General features: G+C 38.4%; 1 protein-coding gene across 1 annotated transcript in view; it reads left to right on the forward strand.

Annotated features, from left to right (window-relative positions):
• SLC16A9 (solute carrier family 16 member 9) overlaps positions 1–17,830 on the forward strand; it is a 45,435-nt gene extending 27,605 nt beyond the window's left edge. Inside the window, exons 3-5 of the mRNA XM_052641268.1 lie at positions 10,357–10,452; positions 15,800–16,717; positions 17,643–17,830. Of these exons, the coding sequence (XP_052497228.1) occupies positions 10,357–10,452; positions 15,800–16,717; positions 17,643–17,830 (1,202 nt within the window). The remainder of the gene's footprint in view (positions 1–10,356; positions 10,453–15,799; positions 16,718–17,642) is intronic.
• The last annotated feature ends 4,158 nt before the right edge of the window (positions 17,831–21,988 follow it).

Here is a 21,988-nt window from a genome sequence, read left to right on the forward strand (position 1 = left end):
CACATTCATAGACAATCTCATTCTCCTCTAGTGATGGCAAATTGTGTAAAGGTCATTTTCTGGATATTCACTTTAGCAGTTAGACTTTTAGAAGCCTTTTTTGGTTTGTTTGTGATGGTTATGCCTAAAGATCTCCTTTTGTCTCTCTTGGATGTTCAGTTATAATAAGGAACTCTGATTTTCTAATTAGTCTGAGGCTATATAGCTATGTAATTCCGTAATACTCAGGTGAAAACTGAAAAAATATATCAGTATAATGTCTATTTCAGGATATTTTATTATAGTCCAAGCACAGATACTGAAATATTTTACATTTTTTAAATGTCTCTTAATCTTTGCAACTAACCTATGAGATTGTTTTAAAGATAAGGAAACTGAAAGTCACACAGCCAGTAAGTGTTAGAGTTGAGATTTGAATCCATACCTGCTTGATCCCAAACCTGTGCTTTTGACCAGCTAATATTATGTTCAGAGTACTCATGTTAAGCATATAAAGTTTGTGCTTTAATCAAGCCAGTGTCAAACCCATATGCCTGTATAAAACCATGACAATCAGAAAGCTAGCCAGTTGCTTAAACTTTTAAACTTTTTCCATGCGGATGTTTTAGGCTAGAAGCATAACCAGTAATTGCATTTGGATGATCTAAACTTATCTTTTTTAGCATCTGAAGTTCCGTTCTCACAAATTCATTTCTAAAAGTAGATATTTCTGGAATACTATATGCAATTGCCTACCTTAACCTTTGATCAAGAGGATAAATCCTCTGGCTCAGCTATTTTAAGAGGTGCTCAAGTGCTTGTTCCAGAACATGGAGAGAGGGCATTCTCCCAAATGAGACAAGAGACTTGTCTCCCAAGAGACAAGTCCTTACACACAGTGGCTAGCTGTTCTAGTTTGCCCAGGATGAAGGGTTTTCCAGGATATCAGACTTCTAGTGGCCAAACTGAGAAAGTCCTAGGTGCTACCCCTGACCCCTATTTCACACGTAGAATCTGGATTCTGTAACTTGCCCCTCATCACTTTTGAAGATTGCTATATTAAAATGAACTAGTACTAAACCATTTCCTTTCTGTAAAGATAATACTGCAGGGAGAAATTTTCATAGAAAATACAGGGGCTCGATAGATGTCCATTAAGTTAGGTATATACAAAGATATGTATATAATGAAAGGATAGTTCAAAATAATTCATAAACAATTTTCAAAATGTGTGCACAATTTCCAATATTTTGTTGCTTATCCTCCTAAAATAAATGAAAATTCCATTCAGTTATATAGTCTTCTGATGTACATATCTCTTATCAGTTTAATTGGTCTGGGTGTTTTTTAGTTGTAGATAAGGACTAAGAAAACTGAAGGGGACTTCCCTGGTGGTGCAGTGGCTAAGACTCTGTGCTCCCGATGCACGGAGACGAGGTTTGATCCCTGGTCAAAAATCTAGATCCCAAGTGCTACAACTAAGACTCAGCACAACTAAATAAATAAATACAATTTTTTAAAAAAAAATTTAAGAAAAATGAGAAAATGAGGCTGTTTAGTAAGATTTGCTCAGACCATCACCCCATAATGCATACAAGTTGTAAATCCTTTATTCAAACCATATAATTCTAATTCTATATTTCTAATGATTCTATCCTGTTACATGAATTATTGTGAAATAAAAGAATCTTTAATATTTTTTAAGCTAAGATGTGTTTTCTGGCCTAACTTAAAAAAGTCAGCACAATTTAGTTGGAAAGCAGACATAAGATACTTTAAAATATATGTATATTCACACAAAAGCATGCATGTATGTAGTTTGTGTATGTTTGTTATATGAATAGAGAAAAGGAGACAAAGAGAGGAAGAGAAAAATGCAAGAAAGAGTGACAGCCAGAGTAAGAATAGACAGAAATGGTTGAAATTAGCCGATGTAACTTAAAATTGGGAATCCAAATGGAGTTGATGGGAAAAAGAAGAATAACTTTAACACTCTGTGCCAGGCTTAGACCTGGAACCAGGAGGCCCAAATGAATAAGACACAGCCTGCCCTCAGGTAGTGGCTTGGCTCATTGTCTAGTTGGGGGATGAGACTTGTAAATATGTAACTCGTAACATAGCAAAATTAAATGCAGTAATAAAATGAAAGCAACGTTCAGTGTAGGTATAGTATGTTGGGGGTGGGGGCATGGAAGAAGGCTTCATGCAGGAATTGGTGCTTGAGCTAAGTCTTCAAGGGCAGGTGGGATGTGATCAGGTGGGCACAAGTTGGAGGAGTGAGGATGGTGGGAGGACATTCCAGGAGCTCAAATGCTCAGGGGCATGAGATATAGTGGATAATAGGGGTCTTTTTTGGGATATTTGTTTAAGAAACAGATCCTGAGTGGAATTGCAAATATGTCAAAGCTTTGTTTGCTTTATAAATAAGATCATCTATACCAATTTTTTCAGATTCCATATAGATCCAATAATATACGGTATTTGTATTTCCCTTTCTGACTTTAGTCTGTATGACAGTATCGAGGTCTATCCACATCTCTTCAAATGATAGAAATAAGGAGACAGACAACGCACAAGCATAGCGATACCAAGGCGGAAAGGGGGAGTGGGGTGAATTGGGAGACTGGGATTGAGAGACATACATTACTATGAATAAAACAGATAACAAATGGGAACCTACTTTATAGCAGGGGAAACTCTACTCATTGCTTTGTGGTGACCTAAAATGAGAAGGAAATCCAAAAAAGAGGGGATATATGTATATGTATAGCTGATTCACTTTGCTGTACAGCAGAAACTAACACAGGCTTCCCTGGTGGCTTAAACAGTAAAAGAATCTGCCTGCAGTGCAGGAGACATTGGTTCAATCCCTGGGTCCGGAAGATCCCCTGGAGAATATTCCAATGCTAAAATATAAAATCTAAAATAAAAATATAAAAAACAAATTTAAAAAAAGCTTGATTTGCAGCAGAGACCTGATGATGAAGGGTCTTAATGCAGAAGAGTGATGTGATGAGAACTGTATGATAATTAGAAGACAGATTGGTGGACAAAGTACTGGAGGCTGAGACAGCAATGAGGAGCCCATTTGTTCAGAACAGAAAAGATCTGGAGGAGATGAATTGAGGCAGTGGCAGTCCACAGAGTGGGAGGTTGATAATTTAGGCAGTGGGTGTGATAACGAACTTGATGTCTGGGGGAGGAGATGAAGGAAAAAAGGCCTCTGAGGTTATGGTCTACCCAGAGATATGTGAAATAAACATAAGGTATGGAAAAGAAATGTAAGAACATGTAAATATGTTTCAGTTTAGTCACTCAGTTGTGTCCGACTCTTTGCAACCCCATGGACTGCAGCACACCAGGCTTCCCTGTCCATCACCAACTCCTAGAGCTTGCTCACACTCATGTCCATAGAGTTGGTGATGCCATCCAACCATCTCATACTCTTTCATCCTCTTCTCCTCCTGCCTTCAATCTTTCCCAGCATCAGAGTCTTCTCCAAGGAGTCAGTTCTTCTCATCAGGTGGCCAAAGTATTGGAGCTTCAGCTTCAGCATCAGTCCTTCCAGTGAATATTCAGGACTGATTTCCTTAACGATTGACTGGTTGGAGCTCCTTGCAGTCTAAGGGACTCTCAAGAGTCTTCTCCAACACCACAGTTCTAAAGCATCAATTCTTTGGCACTCAGCTTGCTTTATGGTCCAACTCTCACATCCATCCGTGACTACAGGAAAAACCATAGCTTTGACTAGATGGACCTTTGTTGGCAAAGTAATGTCTCTGCTTTTTAATATGCTGTCTAGGATGGTCATAAATTTTCTTCCAAGGAGCAAGCGTCTTTTAATTTCACGGCTGCAGTCACCATCTGCGGTGATTTTGGAGCCCCCCCCCCCCCCCCCAAAAAATAAAGTCTCTCATTGTTTCCATTGTTTCCCCATCTATTTGCCATGAAGTGATGGGACCAGATTCCATAATCTTAGTTTTCTGAATGTTGAGTTTTAAGCCTACTTTTCCACTTTCCTCTTTCACTTTGATTAAGAGGCTCTTTAGTTCTTCTTTGCTTTCTGCCATAAGGGTGGTGTAATCTGCATATCTGAAGTTATTGATATTTCTCCTGGCAGTCTTGATTCCAGCTTGTGCATCATCCAGCCTGCCATTTCTCATGATGTACTCTGCATAGAAGTTAAATAAGCAGGGTGACAATATACAGCCTTGACGTACTCCTTTCCCAATTTGGAACGAGTGTGTTGTTTCATGTCTGGTTCTAACTGGTTTCTGGACCTGCAGACGGATTTCTCAGGAGGCAGGTAAGATGGTCTGGTATTCCCATCTCTTGAAGAATTTTCCACAGTTTTTTGTGATCCACACAGTCAAGAACTTTGGCATAGTCAATAAAGCAGAGATAGGTGTTTTTCTAGAACTCTTCTTGCTTTTTTGATGATCCAACAAATGTTGGCATTTTGATCTCTGGTTCCTCTGCCTTTCTAAAATCCAGCTTGAACATCTAGAAGTTCATGGTTCATGGACTGTTGATACCTTGCTTGGAGAATTTTGAGCATTGTTTTACTAGTGTGTGAGATGAGTACAATTGAGCAATAGTTTCAACATTCTTTGGCATTGCCTTTCTTTGGGTTTGGAATGAAAACTGACCTTTTCCAGTCCTGTGGCCACTGCTGAGTTTTCCGAATTTGCTGGCATATTGAATGCAGGATTTTAATAGCATCATCTTTTAGGATCTGAAATAGCTCAACTGGAATTCCATCACCTCCCCTAGCTTTGTTCGTAGTGATGCTTCCTGAGGCCCACTTGACTTCACCTTCCAGGATGTCTGGCTCTAGGTGAGTGAGCATACCATCGTAGTTATCTGGATCATGAAGATCTTTTTTGTATAGTTCTTCTGTGCATTCTTGCCACCTATGTTTGTGTTTAGTTTCACCTATATAAGTAAAAGATAGCAATTATATTTTACTAATGATTATGCTTTGAATTGTTAGTAGTACAGATATTTCATTTAAAAAATTATTATGCTATACTGGAGGTTGATGCTCAAAATTTTTTCACTGGTCACAGTCTAATCAGAAATAATTTGAGACCAAGAAAGGCTTTATCTTTTTGTATTTATTCTTTTCATTAGAGTATAGTTGATTTATAATGTTGTGTTAGTTTCAGATATATAGCAAAGTGAATCAGTTATACATATACATATATCCACTCTTTTTTAGATTCTGTTCCCATATAGGCCATTACAGAATACTGAGCAGTGTTCCCTGTGCTATATAGGAGATCCTTATAAGTTATCTATTTTATATATAGTAGTGTATATATGTCAGTATTGATTTCCCAATTTATCCCTCACTCCCCAAGGAAGGCTTTAAGGCAGCGGTTCCAAATTTACTATTCTTCAGACTCTTTACACTCTTTTATTTAGAACCCCAGTTCAGTTCAGTTCAGTTCAGTCGCTCAGTTGTGTCTGACTCTTTGCAATCCCATGAACCGCAGCACACTAGGCCTCCCTGTCCATCACCAGCTGCCAGAGAATACCCAAACCCAAGGAACCTTTAATTATGTGGATTATTCTTATTTAGACTTACTTTGTTACTGTATTAACAGTTGAGAATTTTAAAGTATTTGTTTAGTAATTCATTTAGAGATAATAATAACAAATCCAGCATAAATAACATGTGCTATGTTATATTCAGTTGCTTCAGTCGTGTCTGACTCTTTGTGACCTTTTAGACTATGGCTTGCCAGGTTCCCTTGTCCATGGAATTCTCCAGGCAACCCATGGACTGGGTTGCCATGCCCTCTTCCAGGGGATCTTTCCTACCCGGGGACTGAACCTGCATCTCCTGTGTCTCCTGCATTGCAAATGGATTCTTTACCCACTGGGAATTCTTTACCTGGGAAAAGTCAGGTTCTTTACCTGGGAAAGGCAGATTCTTTACCTGGGAAGGGCATTAATAACATACTTATTACAAAAACCAATTCTGTTTTCCAAAACAAAACAAAGTTTAATGAGAAGAATGGCATTGTTTTACATTTTTGGAAATCTCTGTAACATCTAGTTTCATGGGAGGAATCTGGATTCTCTGATCTGTTCAGTACTCAAATCTGTGGTAATATGTTATTTTTTGATTGAAGTGTGTCAAGAAAATCTCACACAAAGGTGTAACTGGAAAAGGGAGAGGTTTGTAATACTCTCCTCATGTTGCTGTAGATACTTTTCTTTGCTCCTTCAGAAACTTGATATATGATAGTTTTCAAGGGTTAATTGCAATATGGAAATTGAAACCACATCAGTATACTTTTCATGCTGTGTAATATTAAATCAATTTATTTAGATCTGTAACTTTGACTAGGTCAGCATTCAAGTCTGATTTTGTAACATTGTGAATTGGATATGTGAAAAATATTGGTTCTCTGAGTTAGGCAGGAACTTTAAAATGTTGACACATTTTAAATAACAGCTAAAAATATCACTTCTGTTAGTATCACCAATAGGCTTGTCAGGCGAGTGTGTGCTCCTCGGTTCTGTCTCGTCACAACGAAGATTTGGAGTGACGGACATTAAAGCCCTCGACGTGTCACAGCTCTCGGGTCTTGGACAGACCGTGTTATAGCTCAGGTCTCAAATGGACCGTGTTATAGCTCTTAGACAAAGTAGTGTTACAGCTCCATGTTACAGCTCTATTTTATTTAGATAATAGCAGGAAAATCCATCCTTGAGGTGTGAGGGCATGTTGACCCAAAGACGCAAAGAGAAGAGTTCCCCAGCGTGCAGGAGAGAGAGAGAAACCCCAGCCCTTTGGCTCCTCTTTTTATATGTTTTTTCTCCCCCTGGGCCTGCCCTGTGTAAATTGGGCTAGCCAGGGGTGTTGTTTGTTCTACCTGAGGTCCTCACTCCCGTCCTCAGACCTTCCTTTGTTCAATTTTCACGGGCTTTTCTCTTCCTTGTCTTTTAGCCACCGCCATTCTGGACTCCTGTTGCCTATTCTAAGTACCTAACAGGCTCATCAGGAAATATTTATGTTTTGGGAAACTGTCAAATCACGGTGTTAGATACTAGTTTCAAAAAATTCCAATTTTTACTGGAAAATTCTAATTTTATCATTGGTAACCATTATTGTCAGTTATTTTCCTTGCTTGTTTTCAAGAAAATGTATGCCCAACATATAAGTCTGAGTAACCATAGTCTGTCTATAAGACATTCTTTCAAATACATGCAGGGGTACGTGGAAAATTTGGCTACTTTAGCTGGCTACTAAAACAGTTGAGTAATTACTTTTTCTGCCTCAATTGTTGCAATTCAGATGAAGCATTTAAAAATTTTTTCTTTGTTTGTTTTTACTGTGAATGAGTGGTTATGAAGCATATAAGATAAGAAGCTGGGTACCAATACCTTGATTTGTACTAAGGCTCTTCCAGTTTTACTCACCATCTCTTTTGTACCAATAGCATAAATGTGAACAGAGTGGAAAAAAAGCTGAAAATATGATAGTATCATTATGAAAATAGTTCTGACTTCATGCACTCTGAGAAAGACCTTGAGGTCTATCTCCTTAATAACTGATGGTTTCAGTTCAATTCAGTTCAGTCGCTCAGTCGTGTCCGACTCATTGCAACCCCATGAATCGCAGCACACCAGGCCTCCCTGTCCATCACCAACTCCCGGAGTTCACTCAGACTCTTGTCCATTGAGTCAGTGATGCCATCCAGCCATCTCATCCTGGGTCGTCCCCTTCTCCTTCTGCCCCTAATCCCTTCCAGCATCAGAGTCTTTTCCAATGAGTCAACTCTTTGCATCAGGTGGCCAAAGTACTGGAGTTTCAGCTTCAGCACCATTCCTTCCAAAGAAATCCCAGGGCTGATCTTGTTCAGAATGGACTGGTTGGATCTCCTTGCGGTCCAAGGGACTCTCAAGAGTCTTGTCCAACACCACAGTTCAAAAGCATCAATTCTTCGGTGCTCAGGCTTCTTCACAGTCCAACTCTCACATCCATACCTGACCACTGGAAAAACCATAGCCTTGACTAGATGGACCTTAGTCAGCAAAGTAATGTCTCTGCTTTTGAATATGCTGTCTAGGTTGGTCATAACTTTTCTTCCAAGGAGTAAGCGTCTTTTAATTTCATGGCTGCAGTCACCATCTGCAGTGATTTTGGAGCCCCCCAAAATGAAGTCTGACACTGTTTCCACTGTTTCCCCATCTATTTCCATCCTAATCCTGATCTGGGAAAGTGTCCTGTCACCTTCTGTGTTTTAAAAAGTTTGGAGAAAAGGCATTTAAAATTTCTGCTACATTAAAAAAAAGTGAAGTGATCTTATCTGAAACCCATGACCTTGACATAACTTTAAAAAATTTCTTTCTTTTTAGTCTAAGGGAAAACATTTAAAAGTTACTGTTTTAACTTTTCTGGCATTGGCAAACAGAAATGTCCTTTTTATGGAGCCCTGACAACCAGATTACCCAAAAGTAAATTCATTCCCTCTCCAAAACTTTTTGAATTACAATTTTAATTAAGGGTGGCATTTTTTTGGTTTCACAAAATTGATTGTTCAGGAACAGGTCTTATTTTATTGAAGTATATTATATGTGATAGTGATAAGTATATAAGTCAATCCAACTCATGTTTTAATTTATGAGGTATAGTATCTGTTCCCTTAAATCATGCAAAAGGGTGCTGTATTTGAAAAATTTAATAATATTTAAAGTGTAATTATTTTAGTCTACCTTGTTTCTTTAAGAGTACTTTTTAATACAGTCACAGATGATCATCTGAGTCTTGAGTTGTCTTAAGTGCTAATTTCATAAAATGTTTATGCAGCATATTTGTTAAACCCATGTATTCTTTCTAATCATAGTCCAGGTGACAATTGAAAGTAATGAAAATGACTTTAATAACTAACCTAATGAGTCATGGTTAAAATTAGTTTTTAGACAATGGCTTTTATGTTGTTTATAGAGTGACCCTCAAGAACAGATGATATTGCAGAAAGAGGGCACATGTTATAAGTTAGAAGTCAGAGGAATGCTTTATGGAAACCAAAACTGGGGTTATTAGATCCTTAATAGGGAGAAAAAGATTAAGCTAACAGACAAAAGCCTTAAATATTGCCCTAGGGTCTAAAGAAAGGGATATTGGATTGTAAGGTATTTTTTTCCTAACCATAAAAGAATTTCAAATTCACAGAGAAATAAAGAATAGTATAGCAAGGAACCATATGATCACTTCTTAAATGTAACTGCTGTTAATATATTATTATATTTTCTTCCTCTTTTTTTCAAAGAGATTTTAAACTAAAGACATGACGTTTTATTCCTATATAAAACAATTTGCATCTGTAAAAGATTAAAACTTACAAATACACACTTTACAGTGATGGGATGATCTGAGAGCCCCAGAAAGCCTTTGTTTTGTAGACTGGATGTGCCAAGCTGTGAAGTCTAGCGAAAGAGCTTGGAATGATGAAGGGGATTTTATAAAATTGTTTAGAGGACTTAGAGGAGGAAGAACACTGAGTTGAGGGTAATTATGTGGAAGAGAGCCAGAGAGAGATAGTTAATGGAGAATTTTGGTTAAATTTTGCTATTTGGTGTGTGATTTAACCATTTTCTTTATCTCTCCATATGTCTTAAATTAAATTTACATTACTCCTTTGTGCTTTAGAAATTGGATTTTTTTTGACCCTGACCTTAAGGGTGGGTGGGAGTGAAAATCGAGGCTGGCCAAAATGTGTTCATTGGAGCTGCACCGCTAACATCAGAGGGATCTAGGAACACACACTTTGAAGAGTTTTAGCCAGTCAGTAGCAGAATGTCCTATTAGAGTTATTTATTTATTTTACAAATACATTTTTTTATTGGAGTATAATTGCTTTACAATGTTGTGTTAGTTTTTGCTATACAACAGTGTGAGTCAGCCATATGTATACATCCCCCTCACTTAAGATATATAGATATATAGAATTCTATATAAGATATATAGAATTACATATATATCCCCTCCTCTTAAGCCTCCCTCCCACACCCCCCATCCCACCCATCCAGATCATCGCAGAGCGTTGAGCTGAGCTCCTGTGCTATATAACAGCGTCCCATTAGCTATCTATTGGTAGTGTATATACATCAATACTAATCTATCCATTTGTCCCACCCTCCCCACCCCTTGTGGGTGTTCAAACACAGGTCTGTTCTTTACATCTCCATCTCTTTTCCCTCCCTGCACATTGGTTCATCAGTACCAATTCTCTAGATTCCATATACATGCGTTAATGTACAACACTTGTTTCTCTCAGAGTTATTTAATTACTCCTCTTTGTTTCTTGCATTGAAATAATATAGTCTGCCTTAATTTATGCAATGTCTTCTTGTGTGTAGGTCTCGGATGTGGTTTATTATACACTGCAACGGTGACCATCACGTGCCAGTATTTTGACAGCCGTCGTGGCCTTGCCCTTGGCCTGATTTCAACAGGTACATTTTCAGTATAAGTACAGCACTGCCTCTCTTCAGCCTTGTAATCAAAGTTGAAAGTTACCAAGCACAGATAGGTTTAACCAACCACCCCCCAGCTACCACTCAGGAGCACAACTTTTTTATTTTTTTTTTTTACTCTAATCCTAGAAGGAAATTATTTTCCACTGTAAATATGGGTGTAGCTTTCAAAACACCCTAAAGATACATATATAAAAAAAGCTGGGGCATTAGATTTCCAATATAACATAAGAAAAGAAAACTTATGGGTCCAATAATTTGAGAATCACATCCTGGTGAGAGCCTTGCTAAAAGAAGCAGAGAGCACTTAAGTAAAGCACCTGAACCCTGAGAAAGACAGGAGAAATGAAAGGAAAATGGAGATCCTTTAGGCCACTGTCAAGAACACCAATGCTGATACCTCTCTGACTCCATTTATTATGGAACTTAGTTTTTCTTAAGTACTGATTTGTGAATACATCCACCTAGTCTATGTGCATATCCAAATGACAGACTGTTTATCCTTATTATTCCTTTAATAATCAAGACCATCACTGGGTGTGGGGGCAGAGTGTAAGTATAAAACCTTCTGGACTTCAAGTCTCTGATATTTTTGAGTGGTGTTTTATTTTTCAGATGTATTTTTTTCCTAAGCCATTTAGAGAACTTATCAAAATTTCTGTGGCCAATATTTTATGAGTTTGTTTAGGAGATAAAATGTCCAGGCTTACTGAAACTTGTACGTTTACATTGCTACTTGCTAATGGGTGGCTATTCCTGAGAGGTCAGACTTTCTGATAAGCTGAATTACTTCAGTAGTGTATCTGGCAGCAGGATCCAAACTAATGTTTTGTTCCTGAGGCCAGTGCAGCAAAGTGACTCCAGATCAGATTAAATTAAGCTGGATATTTACCTGAGGTGGTTTAAGAAAGCTTTACCAGGTACGAAATGTGAATCATGGCCCAGGAGGAGAGAGGACCAGGGTCTGAGGGCATGGTTAAAGTAGAACTGAGAGAAGAAAGAGAAAAAACAAAAAGATGGAGAATCCAGAGCAGTTCATTAGCAGTCTAAAGAACTGACAGCATCTTCCACAAGTGTGGGGAGGGCTGTGAGATAGGCATGGCACCTTAAAGGACAATAGGTCTTACCTATACTGTATGTTTTTTTGGCCATGCAGCATGCGGGATCTTCCCTAACTAGGGATCAAACCTGTGCCCCCCAGCATTGGGAGTTTGGACTCTTAACCACTGGGCCACCAGGGAAGTCCCACCTATACTGTATTTTTTCTTTTTCTTTTTTTTTTTTTTTGGTAAAGGCACTGTAATGTAGTGACAAACCCAGACCCTGAGGCCAAATCACTTGGTTTTGAATCCTCTATCACTCAGTAGCTGCCTGGTGACAGACAAGTTACCTAACTGTTCTGTGAAATTAACTGTTAAGCCTCAGTTTTCTGAACTATAAAATGAGGATAATAATAGTTTCCATCTTTTGGACTCCACCCTGTACAGCCTGTATTGGCCCAGCTTCATGACTGAAGAAAGAACCCAGTGACATGTGAGTAGATATAAGTGAAGCAGGCACTGGTCAAGCAGGGGATGTACAGAGAGCAAGAGAACAGCCACTTTGAGTGGCCTGAGCATACACCATCCCACTGGGGTATTAGGAATATTAAAGGAACATATGCATAAGGCACATGGCAAGGGCTGTAAAAGTGTTAGCTATTAAAACTATCACCTAGGTTTCCCTTAACATCCAGATTTATCTGGGATGAAGGTGTTAGAAATCGTATGCTGAGAGAATTGCTCTTGCTTTCCATTCCGTCTAAAGAGGAAACCATAAGGGCCTGGACCTTAGCACACTGAACCAAAATGGACTGACTGCGGACAATCCAGATTTGGCAGAATTAGAGAGTTTTCAGTTGCAACACATAGGAAGCCAGGTGAGGCAGAAATCAGGGAGCAGTATGAATCCACTGTCTTCGTCTGTTCAGGCTGCTCTGAAGTATCTTAGACTGAGTGGTTTATAAACAACAGAAATGTATGTCTCAGAGTTCTGAGACTGGAAGTCTGAGATCAGGGTGTCAAGGTTAGCTGGGTTGGCTTCTGGTGAGAGCCTTCTCCTAGGTTGCAGACTGTCATCTTCTTCCTTTGTCCTCATATTACAGAAGAGGGAGCTCTCTGGGGTTCTCTTTAATAAGTGCATTCATTCCATTCACGGGGGCGTCACCCTTTGACCTAATCACCTCCCAAAGGCCGTACCTACTAATTCCATCATGTTGGGGGTTAAGATTTCAACTTACAAATTTTGGAGAGACACAAACATTCAGTTTATAGTATCTACCATCAGTGAAAGAGGTGACAAGAAAAATAAAACTCACAGTAGAAATTTTTAACAATTGAAAAAGAACCCCAAATCAAAATAACTGAATTAATGTGACTTAGTTTAAATATTGTGACCTAGATGAAATAAAGAATCATGGGCATAAAACGGACGTTTTGGGAATAGTCTTACTCCCTGGTGAACAGGGATTGATAAACTAGTGTCTGATCTACTAAGTGTTTTTTGGACAGGTCCTGCATAAAGAATGGTTTTTACACTTTTGATTGGTTGAAAAAAAATCAAAAGACTATTTCATGGCACATGAAAATTATGTAAAATTAAAATTTCAGTGTCTATAAATAAAGCTTTATTGAAACACAGTCATACTTATTCCTTCATGATTCTTCTCGGGCCGTTTCATGTTTCAAGGGCAGAGTTGAGCATTTGTGACAGAGCTTGGATGGCCCACTGTGAGTTAATGATTTCCTCTCTAGCCCTTTTATAGAAAAAGTCTATTGACCCCTGGTCTTGAAGAAGAATTCATCAAGATGTACGTGTATATCTTACCATTTCAGGTTCCCTGAACATCAAATTCATATTTTGCTTCTTTGTGATCATGTATTCTATAGACATGCATAGAAGCATAATTAGTGCTTTATTTCACTTTTCCCTTACATTGATGATTTTAAAATTGGGATTTTCTTTTTAAAGATTAAAAATTATAGTTTTACAGTTTACACAGTTCCACAAGAGAGCTCTAGTTACTCTTCATTGCCCTGAAAGAATTTCTGCATTTTGTCTTTTGGCTGTGCCACATGGCTTGTGAGATCTTAGTTCCCCGACGAAGGATTGATCCCAGGCCCTTGACAGTGGGATCATGGAGTCCTAACCACTGGTCCACCAGAGTATTCCCTGCCGTATCTTCCTAAGCCATGACTACATTTTCATGGCATGTGGGCTGAAAACACTAGTGTCCAAAGTGGAATTTTATTTTGGTGCCCTATCGTACACTTAGCATATCATAGGCTTTTGATAAACCACCTATTGAAGTGATTTGATATGTTTCCCTTAATGTTTCATAATGTTGATAGATAAACTTAGTCGGTGAGCAGTGGGGAATTGTTTACTTTCTCAAGATCAAAATATTTAACTTTCAAAACATCAAGAATATTTTAAAGTAATTATATGACACTTTGTTAGAACTTCTACAAAGAAATGATGTTAGAGAAAACATGAATTAATAGTAAGTGGATGCTAATGCACTATGGAAGTGCATGAAATGTAGTCCTCTTTTCAGTTCTTTCCATTTGTTTTCTGAAGTGCTTTTAACCTTTGAAGTATGTGCCACTTTTAAAAAGATAAGGAAGGATTCAACTTGTCTGCTTTTATTGCTTAATAGTCAGCACAGTGAGACTTCCTAAGTAGTCACAAAAGGAACTGTATTAACTGTCCTTACACTAATGTGAACTACTGATTAATGTTTGTAAGCAAAGTTTTTTTCTTTGGGGATAAAGGAGTTAATTTTAAATATGTTAGGAATGGACAACTGTGGTATCAAATTTTTTTTTAAATAATTCTAAGAGTCATTTGGTTATTTGTAATTTTTACAATAAGCTTGGCATCCTTTTGGGATTATGATGTAATTTGGTGTAGATTAATGTCTTTAGACTTTTTTTTTTTTAAATTACAGATCACTTTCTTTTTTTTAAATTACAGATCACTTTCTTTCCTACTTTTTTTTGAGTTGACATTTCTCAGTGATATTTAAATTTTAAAATAGTCAATCAACAGCTGAAATCAGAACCAGATAAGAACACTTCAAATTAATTGGGCTGATGTAATTTGCCATTCCAGTGTGGTTTGTGTGATCTACTAAAATATGGTGTATTTACAGTGTTGCACAAGTGTGCAAGCAGGCATACTTTGTAACTTTAATATCCTATCGAAGTTCACTTTACTTTCTCATAGTTTATTAATATCAATCATTCATTCTGATGATTAGCAATGGATTTGAGCTTTCCTTGTGTCTCAAATGGTAAAGAACTAGTCTGCAATGCAGGAGACCCAGGTTTGATCCCTGGGTTGGGAAGATCCTCTGGAGAAGGAAATTGCAACCCACTCCAGTATTCTTGCCTCAAGAATGCCATGGACAGAGGAACCTGGCAGGCTACAGTCCATGGGTTCACAAAGAGTTGGACACGACTGAGTGACTAACACACTTGAGTTATCAAACCACTATAAATATCCTACAACTTAAAAATTAATATATTCTTCATCTCAAAAAATAAAATATGAAAACTCTTCTTTTCCGAAAGGAATACATATAAAGCATGGAGCCTGTAAGTACTAAAAATGTAGTTGTATAACGTATTTGTTAAGAACATGGGTTCCTGGGGTCAGACTGAATGCAAATGCTACTTATGCCACTTGTAGCTTTCTGAGCTGTGGCAAATTTCTCAACCTTTCTAGCCTGAGGTCACTTCAGGTGTACACTGGGAATAATAATAGGACATACCCAATAGGAGGGGCTTCCCAAGTGGCGCTAGAGGTGAAGAACCCACCTGACAATGCAGGAGACACAAGAGATGTGGGTTTGATCCCTGAGTGGGAAGATCCCCTGGAGAAGGAAATGACAACCCACTCCAGTATTCTTGTCTGAAAACTTCCATGGACAGAGGAGCCTGGCAGGCTACAGTTTATAGTCACAGAGAGTCAGATATGACTGAGCAAACACAAGCACTCACATGCACCCAATAGGATTATTGTAAGGAAACATTATTGTGCCATGTAAAGTATTTAACACAGTGTCTGAACTGCAAATGCTAATTTTAAAAATAGATCTATCAGTGTTACTATTGTTGAGGTCATCATCGTCATCATCTTCAGTTTTCTTGTTGTGATTTTAATATGAAGGCACACTCATGAATGCCAGTGTGACAAAGAAATTGAACTGTAATACTAATAATGCTGGTTCTGAAAGTCCCGATGATAAGAGGTTAAGATTAAACAGTTCCCATTTCCTTTTTAGGTTCAAGTGTTGGACTTTTTATATATGCTGCTTTGCAGAGACTGTTGATTGAGTTCTATGGACTGGATGGATGCCTGCTGATTGTAGGTGCTTTAGCTTTAAATATATTAGCCTGTGGCAGTCTGATGAGACCCCTCCAGTCCTCTGATTTCCCTTTACCTGAGAAAACAGCTCTGGAAAATGTACCAGATAGGTACTCGATTTACAAAGAAAAAGAAAAGGACCCAGAAGAAAACATAAACATGCTTGAAAAGAGCTACAGTGGGGAGGAAACATGCAAGAACATCTTAGCCAATGGCGACCGCAAATCAGAGAGTCTGCTCCACAAAAACCCAGCAACAGTGGCACACACAAAAGAGACTGAAACGTACAAGAAGAAAGTTGCAGAACGGACATATTTCTGCAAACAGCTTGCCAAGAGGAAATGGCAGTTATATAAAAACTATTGTGGAGAAACTGTGGCTCTTTTTAAAAACAAAGTATTTTCAGCACTCTTCATTGCCATCTTTCTCTTTGACATCGGAGGGTTTCCACCTTCGTTACTTATGGAAGATGTGGCAAGAAGTTCAAATGTGAAAGAAGAGGAGTTTGTTATGCCTCTTATTTCTATTATTGGCATTATGACAGCAGTTGGTAAACTCATTTTAGGGATACTGGCTGACTTCAAGTGGATTAATACCTTATATCTTTATGTAGCTACCTTAATAATCATGAGCCTGGCCTTGTGTGCAATTCCATTTGCCAAAAGTTATGTTACGTTGGCACTACTTTCTGGGATCCTAGGGTTTCTTACTGGTAACTGGTCCATCTTTCCTTATGTGACCACGAAGACAGTGGGAATTGAAAAATTAGCCCACGCCTATGGGATATTAATGTTCTTTGCTGGACTTGGAAATAGCCTTGGACCACCAATTGTTGGTAAGATATTTATCTTATAGTAAGCCCATTTTCAGAGAAGGCGATAGCGCCCCACTCCAGTACTCTTGCCTGGAAAATCCCATGGACAGAGGAGCCTGGAAGGCTGCAGTCCATGGGATCGCTAAGAGTCGGACACGACTGAGCTACTTCACTTTCACTTTTCACTTTCCTGCATTGAAGAAGGAAATGGCAACCCACTCCAGTGTTCTTGCCTGGAGAATCCCAGGGACGGGGGAGCCTGGTGGGCTGCTGTCTATGGGGTCGCACAGAGTCGGACACAACTGAAGTGACTTAGCAGCGGCAGCAGCAAGCCCATTTTACTGTTCTTCTTTGCAATGTCTCTGAATACAGGGATTGCTTTTGTAATAATAGCACATATTTATACAAGATAAATCTGCTTGGAATGCCTCTTGATCATGATTTATTCAGAATCACTTTGCTATAGTTGGAAAAGCCAATACACTTGCTCAGGAATTTGTGTTTATTCTTCATTTGGGAGAAACCCAAAATGCCTGCTTAGTCTTGTCCAATTATTTAAGAAATTCTCCTCTAACTCCCATTAGGCCACTTTGGGAGTAGAACTGGGTAATTTATATCCTAATCCAAACTGTATATAAATTTTTAAATTAACTTTTTTATTAGGTTATAGTTGACTTACAATATTGTGTTAGTTTCTGCTGTACAGCAAAGTGAGTCAGTTATACATATATCTACTTATTTCTTAGATTCTTTTCCCATGTAAGTCGTTACAGAGTATTGAATAGAGTTCCCTGTGCTATTAAGTAGGTTCTTATTAGATATCTACTCTATATATATAGTAGTGTGTATATGTCAGTCCCATGAACTGTATATAAACTGATGAGATTACAGTATTCCTATATATACTATGTCTATCAAACTCACTCTTTTCTTACTCTCTTTTCAGGTTGGTTTTATGACTGGACCCAGACCTATGACATTGCATTTTATTTTAGTGGCCTCTGCGTCCTGCTGGGAGGTTTTATTCTGCTGCTGGCAGCCTTGCCTTCCTGGGATACATGCAAAAAGCAACTCCCCAAGCCAGCTCCGACAACCTTTTTATACAAAGTCGCCTCTAATTCCTCTAACGTTTAGAGGAATATTGGAAGGCGCTAAAGACTGTTTTCACACAGCAGAATTTCACTGTGTCTGATCTGAATGATTTTTTTTTTACATATCCTTTATGTACTGTATATGTAGACTCGATCTCCTATATTTTTTCTTTTTTCCTCCCTTTTTCCAAAAAGTTGGACAACTCTGTTTTACTATTATTCATGAGTTCTGGACATTGTGAACATTTTGGCCAGCCTCAGAAGGCTTTCTCTGTGTAAAGAAATATCATTTCTCTGCCGACTCCATTAGTTCCTTTGCAGGGCAGCCAGAGGAGACTCTGGCTATTTTAAAACTGATGTAAGCAGTGTGATGAGTTATGTGTGAAGGCCGCCAGGGACTAAAACTCTCTCTTCTCTCTGTTAGACTCACTAGTACATAGAAGACTTCGAGCCAGTCAGGAAATGAAAGTGGTTCCTAAAACAGCGTTAAGAATTGCCATGGCACAAACTGGTCATTTTTTAAAAACATGATTTTTAAATTACCATCCCCCATTTTCATGATTCTGTTTACCTTGATGAAGCGCCCGCATGTTTGGTGCCCACCAAGGACATGTCCTTTCCATTCCTAAGGTGTTTGCTGAGATCCAGGCAGTCTCCAAACAAAGGGGTAGTCACCATAGCCTTTCTTCCTGGTTGGTCGCTGGAACCTCGCTCACTTTTGTCAGCAGCCACTCAGTGACGTTTCCCAAGAAGTGCTGACTTTACCTGTTTCCAAATTGGAAATGCATATTTAAAGCATTCCATTCCGGCAAATGGGAAACATCCATTTGCTTTGGGCACAGTGGGGATGAATTGCCAGTCTTTGCATATCTTCTCAGTGAGGCGTTTATTTGCAGCTATCAGATTTTACTGCTATCCAATTTTAATTGAAGGGTATAACTAAAAAGTGTGTGGTGTGTGTGCGTGCATGCATGTGAGCATTGTGCTCTGTGTCTGTGTGCTCTATGGAAAGGGAAAGGGGCAACAAGATACTGATACCCTCACCCAACCTTATTCAATTGTAAGAAAAATATTCTAGGAAGAAAATCAACATTTAATAAATTGACGTTTTTCTAAAGAAATGTTTTTTTACACTTTGCTATGCAACAGAGTTTTCTATAGATCCTTTTTAAAATGTACTTGTTTGAGTACCACTGGTAGAGATTTTAATTATGTACGTCTAGGCTGTGGGCTAAGCATCTATATTTTTAATTAACTCTTCAAGTGATTCTGAGAGCACAGCCTGACTTGAGAATGACTGTTATAAGACTGGCAATAGAGAAACATTTTTTTCTCTTAAAAAATAAAACCAGTAAACCATTGAGGTTAGGATTTTTTAATAAACAGCCAAGTTTAGTTCTTTAAATAGGAAGCACTCTGCCCATTGTGCCAAAATTGTCTTTTCATTTCTTTTGAAATAGGTAAGGTTATTTTATACGTCTATGTTGCCTTTCTTCGAAGGCACCTGAAGCACTTTATAAGCTTGAATCCCCACAAAACCTCAGTGAGGTCAGTAAATAGTGCTTTTCTAGGCAGGAAACCTGGAGTTGTGGGGAACTTCATACCTGAGTGAATCCTACTCAATAACCCAATCGTGGGGCTCCAAAGCGCCTTGGACTTCTGCTCCATATTCCGACTTCTGGAAAGTTTTCTGTACCTCATTCTTTAGTCACTATCAGGGTAGTAAGTAAAATAAGCAACATTCAAAAAAAAATTAACTGAAATGTTTTTGTGATAAAAGTTCTTTTTTGCCAATATCATGTTCAGGAAATCCTATAACCTTTTTTTATTTTTTTAAACTTTTATGCCATCCCCACATTCATCAACGTTGATACCTGTCCAAATGCATCTTCACCATGTCTACTAATATCATCCAATGTGTGGATTATCCATTGTCTTGGGAATAAATTTTAAGTTACAATAAATTTTTTTTGTTTGTTTTTCATCAGTGTGGTTGCTTTTTCTCTTCTTAGCCGCCATACCTCCAGCACTGAATTACAGTCACACTTGAATGTAAAAATAAGAACTCTCTGATTTCACTTCAGATCCAGAATCTGGTGATTTAGACATTATTAGCATATTCAAAATCACTTCATGGCTAATAGATGGGGAAAAAGTTGAAACAGCAGCAGACTTTATTTTCGTGAGCTCCAAAATCACTGTGGACAGTGACTGCAGCCATGATATTAAAAGATGCTTGCTCCTTGGCAGAAAAGCTATGACAAACCTAGACAGTATATTAAAAAGCAGAGAGGTCACTTTGCCAAAATTGGTGACTTTGACCCTCACTTTGACTTCCATATAGTCAAAGCATGATTTTTCCAGTAGTCATGTACAGATGTGAGAGTTGGACCATAAAGAAGGGTGAGTGCTGAAGAATTGATGGTTTTGAACTATGGTTCTGGAGAAAACTCTTGAGAGTCCCTTGGACTGCATGGAGATCAAACTAGTCAATCCTAAAGGACATCAACCCTGAATATTCATTGGAAGGACTGATGCTGAAGCTGAAGCTCCAATACTTTGGCCACTTGATGGGAAGAGCTGACTCACTGGAAAAGATCCTGATGCTGGGGAAGACTGAGGGCAGGAGGAGAAGGGGATCCAGAGGATGAGATGGTTGGATGACATCACTGACTCAGTGGATGTGAGTTTGAGCAAACTCCAGGAGGAGTAAAGGACAAGGAAGCCTGGCATGCTGCAGTCCCTGGGGTTGCAAAGAGTTGGATATGGACTTAGCAACTGAACAACAAAATTATTTTGACCATTAGTTTCCAAAAAAGCTAAAATGTCATTCCTACAGAATCCTTTTGAGGAAAGGGGGATGGACTCCCCTTTGGAATTCTTAATATTGATCTTGCTAATCCTTAATGGAATTCTTGGTATGTTCCAAGCACATTATGTTATTCATCCCTCATAATAGCCCTGTGACATGGGGATTCTGACCCTCTTTGTATGGTATAAAACAGTTGTCATGGTACAAACGATGTACAGAAGTCATTTCCAAAAGCAAAATGAGAAATATTTCTAGCAAGCCCTTTGATTTCTAACATGGCTAGGATAATAGGGCCTAGTTGGGAAGATTGCTGCAAAGCCAGTCCTGTAGTGAATAGATGAATCATGTTTATGAAGACAACTATTCATGACTTGCTTATTTCCTGAGTATTTAAAAACACCATTTAATAAAGTTTTATTGATTAGAATACGATCTTTCTTTTGTGACTCGGAAGATATTTTCTTACAGTTCAAGTGCCTAGGGTTGATTTTGGGAAATGTATGAAATAAGAAAGTTTGTTAGGGACCCTCTTCCCTGACTTAAACAGCTCCTCATTCTCCTTTCTGCTTCCTGCCTCTCTCTCTCTCTCTCTCTCTCTCTCATGAGCCTCCTAGGAGCCAGTTGATGATCTAATTTTCTCTAGGGTGACTAGGTCTTCAGAGGAGAAGTTTCAGCCACCAACTTTTAAAGGCCTCATGAGGAACAAGCCCAAGAATCAGGAGTTCCGGAGGTCATGATCGAGCAGGATAGTTTTCTTGTGCTGGCTGAAAAGTCCTGTGACCTGAGATAGCCTCAACTTCTAGCAATCATCGTAGGATTATCTCAACCCAGGATGTTACGGGAAATGAAGAACTTTGTTTTGAATAAAAGAATGGCTCCTTTTTTCTTTGACTTGGACAGAGTATTATATTGAACACGTAAAATACACAATTTACATGAACAGTGCTGTACCATTTCTCTTTTGTTAGTAAGAATCTTGGGACCTTTTGTGCTACCGTCAATTGTGTCTGAAGAATGTCAGTAAGATGCCTCTTTGAGTAAAGAGTTTAACCACAATCCATTAAATACCCAAGATCTATAAATCATACATGGATAATTGGAAAGATGGTGTACATACTTATTAAGGTTGTGATTCCAGTTCCTGTGGCTGGGTGATTGTGAGCAAATTATTTAACCTCTGAAAGCCCATCCCCCTATATGTATAACTGGCCGATGTTCATAAGTATTAGCTATTATTATTTCTGTTATAGTCCTTACTCTTGAGTGTGTGGCTTCTAAGTACTGGGGCAAGTATCGAGTATTCTTGGGCATAGGAGTGGGGTAAATGTTTGTATTGAAGGGTCTCATTTAGGAGAATAAGCCTTCTGTTATCTACAACTTGTACAACTG

The sequence above is a fragment of the Budorcas taxicolor genome, chromosome 5 (assembly GCF_023091745.1).
Source record: "Budorcas taxicolor isolate Tak-1 chromosome 5, Takin1.1, whole genome shotgun sequence".
NCBI classification, from domain to species: Eukaryota; Metazoa; Chordata; class Mammalia; order Artiodactyla; family Bovidae; genus Budorcas; species Budorcas taxicolor.